The sequence below is a fragment of the Trachinotus anak genome, unplaced genomic scaffold (genome assembly GCF_046630095.1).
Source record: "Trachinotus anak isolate AG129_WGS33_773 ecotype Australia unplaced genomic scaffold, CSIRO_AGI_Tana_v1 ptg000023l, whole genome shotgun sequence".
Taxonomy (NCBI): domain Eukaryota; kingdom Metazoa; phylum Chordata; class Actinopteri; order Carangiformes; family Carangidae; genus Trachinotus; species Trachinotus anak.
In genome coordinates this window covers 6,275,141-6,290,263 of record NW_027273874.1, presented here as the reverse complement: position 1 = coordinate 6,290,263, position 15,123 = coordinate 6,275,141, and the positions used below count along the sequence as shown (strand labels likewise).

The 15,123-nt window shown below is 42.6% G+C and overlaps 1 protein-coding gene across 2 annotated transcripts in view; it reads left to right on the top strand.

Annotated features, from left to right (window-relative positions):
- shroom4 (shroom family member 4) overlaps positions 1 to 15,123 on the top strand; it is a 67,398-nt gene that overhangs the window by 40,819 nt on the left and 11,456 nt on the right. The window contains exons 1-3 of one of the 2 annotated variants that reach the window (XM_071459444.1): positions 195 to 623; positions 5,628 to 5,831; positions 10,965 to 13,815. In XM_071459444.1, the coding sequence (XP_071315545.1) occupies positions 5,779 to 5,831; positions 10,965 to 13,815 (2,904 nt within the window). In that variant the 5' untranslated portion in view covers positions 195 to 623; positions 5,628 to 5,778. Of the gene's footprint in view, positions 1 to 194; positions 624 to 5,627; positions 5,832 to 10,964; positions 13,816 to 15,123 lie in introns of those variants that run through there. The other variant, XM_071459443.1, reaches the window with a different exon arrangement.

Sequence of the window (15,123 nt, the reverse complement as noted above, 5' to 3'; positions counted from 1 at the left end):
AAACAATAACAGTGTGGAACTCTGGGTATTATTTTAGCAGCCGTCCACCACTTTATCTGCTCTCCACAATACTTCCTCTCTCACTGACTCACGCATCCTGCCTTGGGAGGGGGCGAGAGAGGCAGGGAGAGAATGAGATGAGGAGAGAGAGAGGGGTGGGAGAGAGAGAAATGCAGAGTGCAGGAGGGAGAAATAGCCATGTTTTGTCTTCCAGCGAGAGGAGCGAGGGAGGAGGAAGAGAGGAAAAGGAGGGAGAGGGGAGGTGAGGATCATCGGTTGGTTTTTCCCTCTTGGTCAGAACCTGCCAGCTACTTCAGATGGACATCAGCTCCTGGACTCGGACTCCACTTTCTGCCAAGTCTTGCACCTCACGGATGCAACCGGGCTCTCTCACCAGACCTCGACTGGCTTGAGGACCAAATCGAAGCGTTTTTTACGTGGTGGCGATTCTTCTCGGGAAACTTGCAAGGGGGATTTAGAGAGGTTTGCGTTGTTGTCTGAGCGCGTGTGAAGGCTTCCGAAGTTAGACGCTCAACTCTTTGAACTTGAACTGTGGGTGTCAGGGATGCTGGGGGCTGAACTGGGATCAGTTTGACTGTGGATGCTTCAGCCTGTGGAGTCTGGTAGGTTTGAAACTCTTGCATCTTTTGTTTTCCCTGCAGATTATCAACATAAAACTCAACTTTTCCTCTATTATTTTATATGAGGGAAAATATGAAGTTTACAAACTTGTTGTTTGAGTAAACAGTTGCCACTCTTTTATTTTCCCAGGGAGGGTCTTCACCTATACCCCGATACACAAATCCATTCAAACTTCCTGTCATCTTATTTTGAATTTTCTAATCATCTTCTTTACCCAGCTGTGAGACCTTCCTCTCCTCTCCATGTCGTGTCCTCTTACAGCAGTTTCTGTCCTTATCTGTGCGACTGTGTAGAGTCCAGACCTGTTTGTCTGGCTGCCTGTCTGGCATTCGTTCTGTACTGTATTGAGACTGTGTGTGTGACTCAGATTAATGCGCATTGACCTTTGCGGTATCAGTCAGCTGTCGCAGTTTCTGACCATTAAGTGGGACATTCCAGCCGATCCTTTCATAGAGGCACATTCAAAGCTGCGAGACGGAGAATTCATGATTTCTCGGCCTTTGGCTGCTGTCAAGCCTCATCACTTGTTTCCCATTCTGTCCCCTATTCTCTTACCTCCACTTCTTTATGCCGATGAGTTTAAGATGCTAAAAACCTGTGCAGCACCCTGAGCATATACTTATAAATAGAAGCTCGCCATGTCTTGCGCACCTGATTGAATTTCCTGGTTCGTTCGCGGTCGCAGAGATACCACAGAAGCGGTCAATTAACTCATTATCTTGTTTTCCAATTCAAGGACATGCTGTTGTCTCGCGTATGCCAGCAAAGTCTTCAAAAAATATGCTTCATGTGATTCCTCTTTGCATGTGTGTTGCCAGCTGGGACAGGTAGCCAACTAGGTTACAGTGTCAGAAACAGAAAAAGGGGGGGGGTTAATGTTTTAGTCTGGATTATGTTATTATAATCATGCACAGCCGATAGCAGCCCTTGGTATGTGTTACTTCAGTCGCTGTGGCAGAAGGAGAGTTTTTAGCCAGTGCTGTGGTGTGTTTCCTGTGTCCTATAAATGAAAGGGACACAGACTTCATGGAGCCTCTGTGGATGTCACTGAATGCAGCCTTGACAAAAGCTTTAGAGGTCTTTTTAACACTTCGCTGTCCAAGGAAGAGTTTTCATCCCTTCAGTTTTTCATTGACTTAAGTCTACGAGATGAGGAACCACCTACCAGATACTGATACTGAGCTGCTGGATGCTTGTCTAGTCCAGTGAAGGTGTCGTCTCTGTTACATTTTGGCCTCTCTGATAAAAGCTCCCCCCTAAACACACACCATACACTCTGGATGTCTTACAAATATTTCAGTAAGCATCTTTTTATTAATGTGTAGGTCAAAATGCATCTAGATTCAAACCAAATGAGGTTATTTTCTGTATCACCTCACACAGTTTGTATTTCTGCATATATGTTTATATGCATATAAATATACATCACATGTATTATTTGTTTTTGTCAATTACATAAAAATGTCATATGTTTGGGGTTTGGACTGTTGGTTGAATGAAACATGCAATATGAACATGTCACCTTGAAACTTCTGGGAACTTGTGATTGACTTTTTTCATTACTTTTGGATTTTCTATAGACTAAACTATTAATTGATGAATGATAAAGGTAAGATTAAGCATTAATAGAAATAATTGTTAGTTGAAGCTCCAGATCGTCAGACTTGAACTTAAACTTGATTCAACAACATTTCGGAATTGTATCAAGTATTTAGACTGTGGTCATTGAAGCATTGTTGAAATAAAAGGTTTATGCCTTTTAGATTCACACTTATATCTGAATTAATCAGTTTTGATGTCTTTATATCTGTAAATCATCAAAAAAGAAACTCTGATTGTCAAGTGTGAACCAAAAAAAGACCAGAATAATGTGTCAAATAGTGAAAAAAAGTACATGTTAGTAGACAAGGGAAAGCAGATGTTCATGTTTTTCACTTTCATATATCAGATTTTCACCCAACCAAAAACAAACCAACCTCCCATTATCACACTTTTGTTCCCACATAGACGATGTGGTTTTTCTGACTGTAAATCTCCAAATTTGTGGGATACATGATCGCTGACCCCCTCCTCAGGCACTGCTCTGAGCGTTTTGGAAAAACAGGGATTGGTTAAGTGGTTTGGAAGAACTTTTCTCTTCCCCCCCTGCATTGCTACAGCACAGCAGTAGCTTATATAAAGTTCTGTATTACATTCTTAGGTTGCAAGACTACAGATTTATCATAATTTTTTCTGCCTTTATCTCACATTCCGTCTCCATCTCCTGTAACTTTGGCGTCACATCGTTTGTTTTCACAGTCATCAATCTCTGAATGCTAAACTTAGAGAAAAAAGGGGGTAGTAGTGTAGGGGGGTGGGGGGTGGTCTGCTAATGTTTATGATAGGTTCGATAATGGTATTTTGTCTGGTTGAGTTTGGATAGTTCCCACACATATTCATGCACACACATGCAGGCATAGACGCACATACACAGGCTCAACATAAACTTTCTCAAGGGATAATTTAAGGACATTGTCAGTGGAGTCGAACAATCAGTGGGCTCAGATAGAAATCCCTCTTAAGGAGCAACAACCAGGAAGCAAGAGTGTTTATTTTGGAAATGGTTCTCCTGCTCCTGCTTTATCATAAACAATAATACTCAGAAATGGTCCTTTCCTTTCCCTCGTGGTGCCAGAATCCACATTCTTCTACCAAAACTGTACCTCCAAATGTTTTTGTCTGAAAAACCCAGAACAGTCTCATTTTACATTTTTGTACTTTCAGTTGGAGAATCTTAATCGTCCTCACTGTGAGGTGTTGTTGGGAACAATACCTTGGACCTTTTCTATACAGTAACACCATCCAGGTGCTACGTTTGTTGTTTTCATAGCTGATTTCACCTCAAGTCCAAGTCTCAAGTCATACAAGACAATTATAAGTCAAGTCCAAGTATTGTTAAATGTCAAGGCAATTGTCATAAGTTTGTCAAGTCTCAAGTCAGTAAAGACAAATTAGAGTCACATCTCAAGTCAGTAGAGACAAGTTCGGGTTAAGTCTTAAGTCCATTGAGACAAATCCAGGTAAAGTTTGAGCCTTGTTGAATGTCAAGTCATTCCAGATAAATTCAAGTGAGGTCTAAGGTCAGACAAGTCAGGTACAAGTCTTGGCAGGTTTAAAGTCAGATGAAACAAGTCCATGTCAAGTTTGAGTCTTTGTAGGTCTCAATCTAGACAGATCCAAGACGTGTTTCAAGGCAGTCAAGAAAAGTCCAGGTCAAGGATCACAACAAACGAGACAAGTCAAAATCAAGTCTCAAGTGATTCGAGACAAGTTCAAGTCTGCGTCTCAACGCAGGTCTAATAATGGTATATAGAACGGATTTCATCAGGTAGACTTGAATCTTTTTGGCTTCTCAGTCTTTTGTCAAGTCAAGGTCTCACAGCAGCCAGATTTATAACAAGTCTCATGGTTGTGAATTAAATCTTTGAAGTTCAAGTCACAAGTCAGCAGCTCTGGTAGTTTTCATTCTCTGTACAAAGTTATTTCCATCCAGAAGCAGCGTTCCCAACCGCGTGTCTGAAAGATATGATTACCCACATAGAGGTCCATTCAGACTCCAAGAATATTAAATTTATATCTGGCTGTTCTCTCTCACTTTCTGTCCTTGTTTCTAGCTGTTTTTCCCCCTTCTAAGACACTTTTGTTTCTCTTTCTGTCTCGCGCGCACTGTCTGCAGGGGGTCGGGTTGAATCTGGCCAGCATATGGTGTCGGAAGTCTGTGTAAGGGAATTAGTGAATATCTTGGGATACACTGGAATGTCTGGCTTCAGATCAGACTGGAGAACATACTGTACATGTTTGATGAGATTTTAATGGCAGCCCAATGGAAGTCCAAACAACTTTTTAGGAAGCTGTTTCCACAGAATTTGGGTTGGCAAGGTACCGTGGCAGTAGGTCTAAGTTTTATATGAGCCCTGATGTTCCAGGACACTTACAAATGTGGTTGCAAATAAGGATGTCATCTTACCCATCTCGCCTGGGTAAATCATCATATTTAGACAAAAAGACTGGATGCTTGCTTTGAACTGAGGTCAAAGGAACCCTGTGGACGTACAAGAAGGGGCTGCAAAATGGAAAAACTGAACGTATAAAAAGGAAATTACATTAGCCGCCAGGGGAAATAGATGACAACCTCCATTTAGCTATGTTGTATAGTTATACAGTACAAGTCAGAGGCTTGGACACACTTTCTAATCCCAAGTGTTTCCGAATCTTTGACTGTTACTGTACAGTTACACTGGGAGACACAGCTCAGCTTCTATATATTTGAGCACTGTTCAGCTAAATTTAGACTGTAAATCAGTCCTCAACTGTTGTCTGTGCTAACATTTACCTAACAACGTGCTGCGATAAAGCACAGTGTGACCATGTTCATGAACACATCCCGTTTATTGACCCTGGAATAACAAACTTTATGCACGTAATAAAGAGCAGGTCATCAAAAGTACCTCACAATGTGCTCAGAGCCGCGTCTGGACACTTTAAAAAAGTAAATGCCAAGCAGCTCCATAAACTTTCAGATCTAAACTGGAAGTTAACACATGAAATGAGCAGCGGTTGTGCAGATACTGTGAACAATGAAATGTTTTACAACTTTTGGAAGATGAACAAGGAGTTTACTGGGAATTTCTAAGGATGGATATGTCGTGTGTCATCCTTTTGGCTCAGGAAAGCAAAGTGTGATTTCATTCTGTTTGCATTTTTAACAAGACACTACTCACTTAAAACAAAGGAATAGATAGTCTAAACAATTCCGAGCAGAAGGTTATGTAATCCGGATATGTGATGCAGTATAATGGGCCTCAAAGTGTATTGAGAACTCTGCAGAGTTGCATTTCCAGGGCTGGAATTTGCTGATTGTGTTTTTAAGTCAGACCTTAGATAAACCATGTTGGTCATTCGCTGTCATTGATCCTCACCTGGCTTTCTCCTTCTCGTCTCCACAGGCGCAACGTTCCCCTCATCAGGCCTCACTCCTGGCACCTGGCGAAGCTGTCGGAGCTGCCCCTCCCTCCCCCTCCTCCGTCTCCTCCTCCTCCGCCCTGCCTCCCCTCTGCGGACTCCCCTCCTTTCCCCCCTCCGCCGCCTCCGTCTGCCATGCAGCTCCACCCCGGCCCCTACACACTACCCTGGCACACAACTGACAACAGGTGAGACAACATCTCTCATATTAGTAATAGGTGATAACTGATAACTGAAAACTTTAAGTGTTTATAAACTTTTAAATTTCCTTTTGAAAAATTATATGTTTCAATTATAAAATATGAAAAATGCCCATAACAAAGTCCTCGAGGCCAAAGTGATTTATATCATTGTAGATGGCTTGTTTTGTCTGACCAGTGGTCTACAAAGGAAAACAATGTACACTAAAGTCATACAAAATTATGTTTTACAGTTTTCAGTGACATAGTGTAGACTCTTCTGTCTGAGAAGCTGAGACCAGAAGGAGCTTTGTATTTTTGTTTGATGGATGATTTAATGATAAATCACCTGTTCATCTTGTTGATCAACTAATTGATCGATAGATTCTTTGTTTCAACACTGAGTTTATTTTATCCATCTTTTATGTAGTCCTACAAACCAACCTAGAAATAGACTTGGGGAAGTGACCAGCTTCCTAAAGCCAGCTTTTCTTAAGATTGTTTTATTTTTACATAACAAATATTGTGTAATGTGCAGCCTCAGCCAGACAGTGAGTGTGTCATATCATAGTTTTAAATCATACGCTTTGAACCTATGACCCCCACGGGACATTGAGTGTTGCGACATTGAAAGTCACTGAGGGGGATTTTGGCCCCTCAGAGCCAACAATTGCCAGGAAACAGGTGACTTCACCATGGTCTTATGTCAACGCTGCCCACGCAGGAAGCCTATTGGTCTATTTTTGGATTCTATTTCAACATTCCAAAGTGATAACCAATCAGATCCCCCGGTGACCTGCTCTTTGTCTCTCTGTTTTTGGGGGCCAGATGGAAGTTTTCAGCTGTGGTGGTTAACTCAGTCTGTTTAATTTGACCTTCTATGAGGTTTACACTGACAGCAGGGCAAAATCAAATGATCTTAATTCAATATTAGTTTCATTTTAACAGCTTTTGTTTTATTATATATTCTCTGTGTGCTGCCATCACTGGGGATGTGTAATGTAGCAGTCTGAGCTAAGGATTTACTGGGCAAGCGTTTGGAGATCTATAAAAGCCTAAAAATGTGTAAAATTCTTGCATCTAAAAGGCTGTAAGTGTAGAAGTTCTTCAGTGTAGCTGATTATTGGTTCCCATGTGGTGTCTCAGAGATGAACATCACTTTTGACAGAGCTTTAACCTCCATTTGCTGCTCTTCCACTTGTTTTGTATGTTTAACTTTTGATAACTAATGCTACAACATATAACATTAGCACAAGCTAACAGAACAGGTTGCAGCAAACTATTATGTTCATTTTTAATGAATCTGACATTTATTAATTAATTAAGTAACTGTTTGGTCCATAGAACTTAAGAAATTAGCCACCTATGTGCACCATAATTTCTTAAAGCCCAAGATGACATGACTTTTTCTAACCAACAGCCCAAAAGCCAAAAATATATAATCATATGAGACCAAGAAAAACATGAAACTATCACAATGAAGAAGCCGGATCTCGGTACTTTTGGCATTTTTGCTTGAAAAATCCCATTCATTCTGTCTGTGGTAGATCATTTGATAAACTAATCCACTCAATTCTAAATATCATAATGGGTATTTTTATTTTACTGTAATACATTGCGACAAAATCCTGAATTGTCCGGTCATGTCTGGAGAGAAGTCATGTCTTTGTATTACAGCATGATCTCATAAAGCTAAACTGTAATTCTTTAAAGGGAAAGAGGAAGTTACCACACCACAGCGTGTATATTGACTCACAATAAAAATAGCTGTTATCCCTTTGTTTGTCAGCTTCACGGGACGTCAGCGGCTCATACTGTTCTCCTTTTGATAAGAATCGGTGATATAATGTACCACTGTTAGATTTAATGGTCCCACATGGATTAGATAGCGGTGTGTGTGTTTGCACATGTGCATATGTGTGGGTCTCTTATTCCCACAGTTTCCCCTGCCTGATCTCATCGTACAGAGACACACACACACACACACACACACACACACACACATCATCTGATGAGGAGGCAGCTCCCGGCATAACTCTGGACAATGGCATGTGACCACCAGAACATGTGGACAAAGAGAGGAAGACATTCAATAAACTGTGTTTGTGTGAAGGACATTTTGTACAGTCTGCATCTGTGTGTGTGTTAATTTCTACACTAAACAAGTGTGTGTTTTTATGTAAATACTAAAACAAAATATGAGACTGTTAGAAGAATCTCGTGTGTGTGTGTCTCTGTATTAATGGACACACTCAGAATTAATCCAATCACATCTCACGTGCCCCGTCGTGTATTTGTGTATGTGTGTTGGTGCAGGTTTATCTGTGTCAACCCTCACGCTCACATGTTCCACATTGCCGTCTGATTGGGCAGGAGTGACTGTCATTTCCTGTCCAGCTCCTGTCTCATTTCCTTTCTTCCTCTCGCTGTCAGCCAGGTCAAATCTATACAGCAGCCTCTGCTTTCTCATTCATGGCTCACTTCCTTCAGAGATGATTTTCTCATGAAGATACTGAAACTTTTTTCCTACTACTACGTTTAGTCCTTTGTTTTTACATGAGTCGTGTCTTATTCTAGCGTTTTGGCAAGTTTTCAAGAACATTTTCACATGAATGCTGTACAGTTACAGATATTTCATGACCATGGCCACATGACCTGTTAGTTTATCCTGGGAGGGCTGCAACTAGCTTCTTTTTTTTCATTATCCATTAATCTTCAGATTATTTTCTTGGTTAATTGATTAATCTTTCAGTCTTTAAAACATCACAAACAGTGATGAATGTCCATTACAATAACTGTCAGCAACGTGTGACGTCATTAAATGTCTTGATTTGTCTGATCAACGGTCCAAAACCCCAAAATATTGAATTTGCTTTCAGGAGAGACCAAGAAAAGCAGCAAATTCCCACATTTGAGAAGCTAGAACCAGGAAGTGTTTGGTATTGTTGCTTGAAAAATGAATTAACGGTTAATTAATTATCAAAATAATTGATTCACTTTGAGGCAAACATTTGTCTCTGGCTGCCCATTGTCCACCCCCATGCGCATTGTACACTATTACCTTTAAATTCCCAGTAAGTAGACCACACATGGCAGTTTTATTCACTCAATACTCCAGTACTGTGTTGGAATATGAGTACAGTAGTTGTTATTGATGATTTAAATTATCAAAAGACTCCAGTATTTAGGGATAGTCACCATGTAAGGACAATATAAACTAAAACAATGAAGGTCTTACAACAACATTTTGACACAGGATCCTTCTACAAGGTACTGTAGGGTGCCGAGATTAGCTAGTAATGCAGGACCCAACGAAGCTGATAGTTTACTTCTTAGGTGGAATTTCCAAATTGCAAAACCTTGGCATGCTCTTTCAAGAATTTAATAGACTTTATTTTTCTGGAGTAATGGCAAGAGCGTGAAAAGATGAATGACCTACACAAATTCTGCAGACCACTGAAATATTTTCCTACATGTGCACAAAATTATGTGTTGATATGACTAAGTAGTGGTGGGATACTTTACAAGGAGAACCAAACCCATCAGTTTTCAGATCTTGCATGGATTCTAAACCATAAATACCACAGAAACAGCCTGGAGAGAGTCTGCCTAGTTGTTTCCCCATACTGGGTTGAGATCAAAGCCCTTTAGAGATTTCTCTCTTCTGTAACCCACCCTCTGTCTCCTCGGCAACTTTTCCTATTGTTTGAACAAGACAGCAAAGAAAGGGTGAGAGTGACCACTCTCTTTACAGAAAAAAGAAACACTACAATAAAATGTCTGCAGATTTTTGTTGAGCCCTTTACGAGTTGGATTCAAACCAAGCACAAGAACACTGGGTGCCCCTACCCCCCGGAGCTCACATCGATAGCCAATATGTTTATGGAAGCTTATTTTTCCATCCCTATTCCCTGATCTCTCCTATGGCTGAAAAGAATTCTCTGTCATTTTGTCTTAATGTGGTTTTCTCCAAGAAGGTGGTATTGTTGGGAAATGATTTTTTTCCTCTGTCTTTTTTATGTAATATTTCCAATATTTTATTTTTAGAAAGTTAAAAGTAGAAGGGAAAATAAAGCGGAGGATGGAGGGTGATGTTCAGCAGAGGTCACAGGTCAGATTCAAACCAGGAGTTTGTGGTTGCCTGGCGTGCAGTTCAGCCTGTTAAGCAACCACGACATTTGATATATGTGACATTTATTATATGTCTGCCCATTCCTAGAGTCAGCCTTCCTCTGTTGCTCTTCCTCCCATTTCTTCCCTGGTAAATAGTTTTTGGGGAGTTTTTCCTTATCTGAATCAAGGGTCAAAGTGGTAAAGGTATAGATTAAACTGACTTCACATTACTCAGGAATCTCTGTCTTTCTCCATTACTCGGCATTAGTGAGAAAAACATGAGTGGGGTCTTCTGTAAACATCCTGTTTGTGCTGTCATTTTGTGCTTTCAGTCATTCTCAGTGAGACGGTTTCAACTGTTTAGCAAAATGCAGTTTTGAAATGAATCTAAATTTGATGTAATGGAGATGGGACAGGAATATTCCACAAGAGGAAGAGAGGAATAAAAGAGGAAGAAGAAAGAGGATGAGAGGAATCAAGGGATGACTTAGAGATTTTGACTCTAGGCAGTAGGAGTTGATGAGGAGGAAATCCCCCTCCGCCTAAAGAGGCTTCCTCTGAGGGTCCTTAAAAACACATGGAGCTGCCCTGGATCTTCAGCTCAGGACTGATAGAAAACAGATTCCCCAGTGGTACAGTTCAAATGATGTATTCCAGAAGGATATACTGTATGTGTCTTGGGGGAAAAACAGTTGGTACTTGAAAATTAAAGATAACTTATTGTATGTAGTTTATAAAATTGTTGCCCATGTTGTCAATCAAGGACTGCTCAGAATGAAACCAAATGAATTTCACTTAGGAAGCAATAAAAGTTACTTACTCAGATAAAATAGCAAGTTTTTTTGTTTGTTTTTTTTTGTATGTGATGTATCTGACATTTATGACAAATGCCCATTGCAAGTTCCCAGAGACCAAGATGACGTCAGTTTGCTTATTTTGTGTGAAGAGCAGCTAAACTTCCCCAGGGGAGAGTTGATTTCTGTTTTTGAAACATTTAAGTTGATCTTCTGTGTCTCCATGTCTCTGCAGTGACTTGTCCATGCAGTGGGGTCAGCTTTCCAGACCTTACTCCTCCACTGACCGAAGCAGTTCCCTGGGCTCCATGGAGAGCTTGGACACGCCGACACCCACCACACAACCATACTCTGACTCCCATAATTCACCTGTGGACCCCACCCTCTTCAACAACAAGAGAGACTCTGCCTACAGCTCCTTCTCTGCCAGCTCAAACACATCTGACTACGCAACTGTGCCACTAAGGCCCGGTGAAGCCTGCTCCATGGATAACCTCCTCCAGAGTCTGGGGCCGGCTTGTCGAGGCTACCCTGGTGGTGATGCTTCAACCCTGGGGAGTTCATCTGGCGAGGCCCCAGATGAGGCACAGCTGATTGTACACAAATCCAGGTCGCTGACCAGGCCGAGACCAAGGCCTGTCAAGGTAAAAGAGAGGCCTTCGTCCTGCTGTTATGAAGAGGAACGGAGGGGAGGAAACTTTGAGATCTTAAGAAATGGAGATGGAGGAGCAGAGAGAAAGAATCCTCCTCAGCCTCCAACCAGAAAGGACAGTTTTAGGGCAACCCGGAGTCGCCCTAATGCCACCAGCAAACGTTGTGCTTCTGCTCCTATTGAAATTTCTAACGTTTCTTCTTACTATGATGAAAACAAGTCCTTATCGAATGTTGAATCAGGACTTCTCAACGGCTTCTCTGCACCAGAAGAAAGTGACAAAACAGGAAATTTCAAAGAGGATACTTTAGACTCGCACTATATCCAAAGACAGACTAAAGACATTAGCAATATCAGATGTGACACGAGCGCGAATGAAGACCACAATTTAGAGACCACTTCAGATTACCTTTCTGACCAAGTGATCGCCTCCCTAATCCCTGATCCCTCCTCTCATCCTGGCTCGTTACCTGCACAATCTTCCATGCAGGCTCAGGAGCAATCTCATATCATAAACTCCCAGACCAAGCACTCCTCAACAGGGCTGCACCGGCACAGTGCTCCTGAGAAGCTCCTTGCTACACAACTTCAGTTATTGCAGTTTAACAGTGACAGCTCCTCATTGGAGCCTTACAATCCATCAAACCCTGATTATAACCACCTCAACACTCCATCAAACAAATGGGGAGGCAGCCGTTGTTCGACCCCAGGATCTGTGTTCTTGGAAGGGGATGGTGATGATGGGGATTCAAATGGAAGGCTGGAAGGGATTGGTGTAAATGGCGAGTCCCTCTCCCCAATTCAGCATCATCACCCTTGGGGTCGCTCTGTGAGCGTACCAGGAGACCCCAGTGGATCATCAGCCCAAGGAAGGTTGAGCTCTGACCAGATGCTGGAGAAAGATTTTGAGCCTCTTAGTGCTGCTGCCAGTGTGGACACTTTACTGGAGGAGCAGAAAGCAGTGGACAAAGGAGGAAGTGGAGGGAAAAAAGAGGAGGATTTAGAAGGAGAGGCAGCTATGAAGAAGACAAACTCATCGAGGAACCATCGACGTAACCGTCGTCGCAGCGAGCGATTTGCTACTAACCTCCGCAATGAAATCCAGAGGAAGAAGGCCCAGCTTCAGAGGAGCCGTGGCCCAGGGGGACTGCTCTGTAGTGGGGAGACTGTCCAGGAGGAGGAGGGTCCAGACCTCCATGAAGAGGAGGCAGACCCAGATATGCCTGCACAGGAAAGGAGTACCAAAGTTGCATTTGCGTCACCTGTATGCCCACAAGATCTCAGGACAACAGCACCAGTAGAGAAATCAAACACTCCAAGCGAATCAATCCAGGATGTCTTGCAAACTCAGCCTCAGTCAACAATCTACACTCAAAACAACATGTCCCGGTCTGTTCAGATTCTAGACCCAGGCTTGCCCAGTTTTGGTGTCGGTATTCGAGTCGTGGAAGAACCAGCTCCTGCTGGCAAAGCCCGTCGCTGGCGTTGGACCCCTGAGCATAAACTCCAGCCAGAACCAGAACCAGACCGGCGGTGTAGAGTCCTGGGTGAGAAGGTATTAGGGGTTACAGGGTCAAGGCATGGGGTTTGTGCCTTTACCTCCTCGTCCTCCTACAGTCGCTCCTCTTCATGTTCTCGGATGGAAGAGACTGATATCCTTCCATTTGCGGATAGAATGAAGTTTTTCGAGGAGACGAGCAAAGGCATGTCTGGTTCAGACTTTTCAAGTTTGTCGAGTCGTAGGCAGAAGAAACCTCCCAACCATTCTGAGCAGGGAGGAGAACTCAGTCTGCACTCCAGCCAAAGGAGATACTCCTACCAGGGGGGACTTCAGCCGCAAAGTTCCCTTCTTTCAAACACTATGGAGGTCAGAAGGCAGTCTGTTAGTACCAACAGGGAGAGGCAGAAAGAGAAGGAGAGGGAGGATAAGGCCAGGGAACGAGAACGGGAAGAGAGGTTGAGAGAAATGGAGAGGCAACAGGAGAAGGAAAGGCAAGAGAGGGAATTGGAAATGGAGAGGACAAAGCTGAGAGAGATTCAGCGAGAGAAGGAACGAGAAGAGAGGGTGAGACATTGGGAAAGAGAAAGAGAGCGGGAGCTTGAACTGGAGAGAGAAAAAGAGATGGAGAGGACCAGAGAGAAGGAACGACTCAAAGCAGAAAGAGAGAAAGAGCTCGAGAGAGAAAGAGAAAAGGAAAGGGAAGAAGATGCTCAGCTCAACTCACATCAGGAGTTTTATGGCAATTCTGGCATCAAAGAAAATCATCAAGACTTCCACAACTTCCAGCCCAAGCCTCAGGACTTCACCCACAGTCAAACCCAGAATCAAGTCCCTCGATCAGCTTTTTACCCAGTGAACACCACCTCTCAGCACCTGGGCAACCATCAACCTCAGCACCAGGGATACACAACAAGGAGCTACACACCCACAGAGGTAAGAGTGCGGCTCTCACTCAAAAATGCATCACTTCACTCGCATCAAAACACAAGCAAATTCCATTTTCATCACTGGTGAAAGACACACTGCATTTACGGGATTCATGAAGGAGTCAGGGGTTGCCAGGTTAGCTCTCAGCAGGAGTCTGTTGTCCTGGGATCTGGATTGTAAACTGGACTTTGTCAGGTTTATAGACAGAAAGAGTGTCGGCGATCTGGAGTGAGTTTAAATATCAGTCAATATCAGTGAGAGGTGGAGCCCAGCTTTAAAAACATGCTGTAGGTGTTCCTACATATTACTAAGATGTTCACTTAAGTCTCTGCTTCAAGCCAAGAATAAGTCTGGCACCATGAATTGTCATTTTACAAGTTGGTTTTTACACATTCTGTTGTCAGTCTTTATGCCCAGATAAGCTAACAAGTTTATGGCTGCAGATTTATATTTAACAAACACATAAGGAAGTGGTATTGATCTTCTCCGAGATCGCCTAGAGCCAAAACATTATTATCAATAAACTGATAACATAATTTTTGCGTTCAAATAAATTTAAAAGAAACAAGACATCAATAAATATCAATATGTCAGGGTTTCTAACTGCTTCCATTTACAAGTATGTTTACAAGCCTGCTGGCCTCAAAACTGATTTCCAGCAGCAGGTATGCTAAGCTAAATCACAGCCTCTGTCCCAGCAGGACGGAAACCAAGTAATGCCTTTCAGAGTGAAAGTTAAACTTTGCAGCTCAGTGAAATCAGACTGTGGGTTTGGACTGAGCTGAAATGACCACTGGAGACTGAAAACTATCTTGGTTCTTTAAACCAGCACCAGAAAAGGATTGAGTGGCCCCTCTTGGATGTTGGAGCTAAGTGGCCACTTGGTCCAAGTACTCCGTGGTTGAATGGTCGATTTTGAAGTTGAACCTCGCGTCCTACGTGTGGTGAAAGTCTGAAATTCTCATTGAAAATTCAGCGGGTCATTGAAATAGTTCATGGAACTGAGGGAGATTGGGCAACAGTGGCGGACACTTGTGTAAGCGATAATAGCAGCTTTCAGTTACATCTTTACCACAAATTGATTCAAGTTACTTGGCAGGGGGTGCAGCCCCTCATCTGAACTTAAGAAACTCCTGTGAACTTCAACCTATTAGTAACCTTATCGTTCAACAGTGAGCAAAGCCAAACTGACATTTGTTTTGGACTAAATGCATCTTCAGTTCAGCAGATATTTTGTTCAAGCCGACACTGTGTTGTTGTTTTCGTGTGGTTTTCGCTGCGCTGAAGCCTCAGGGGGGGGCCTTGAACCCTGGC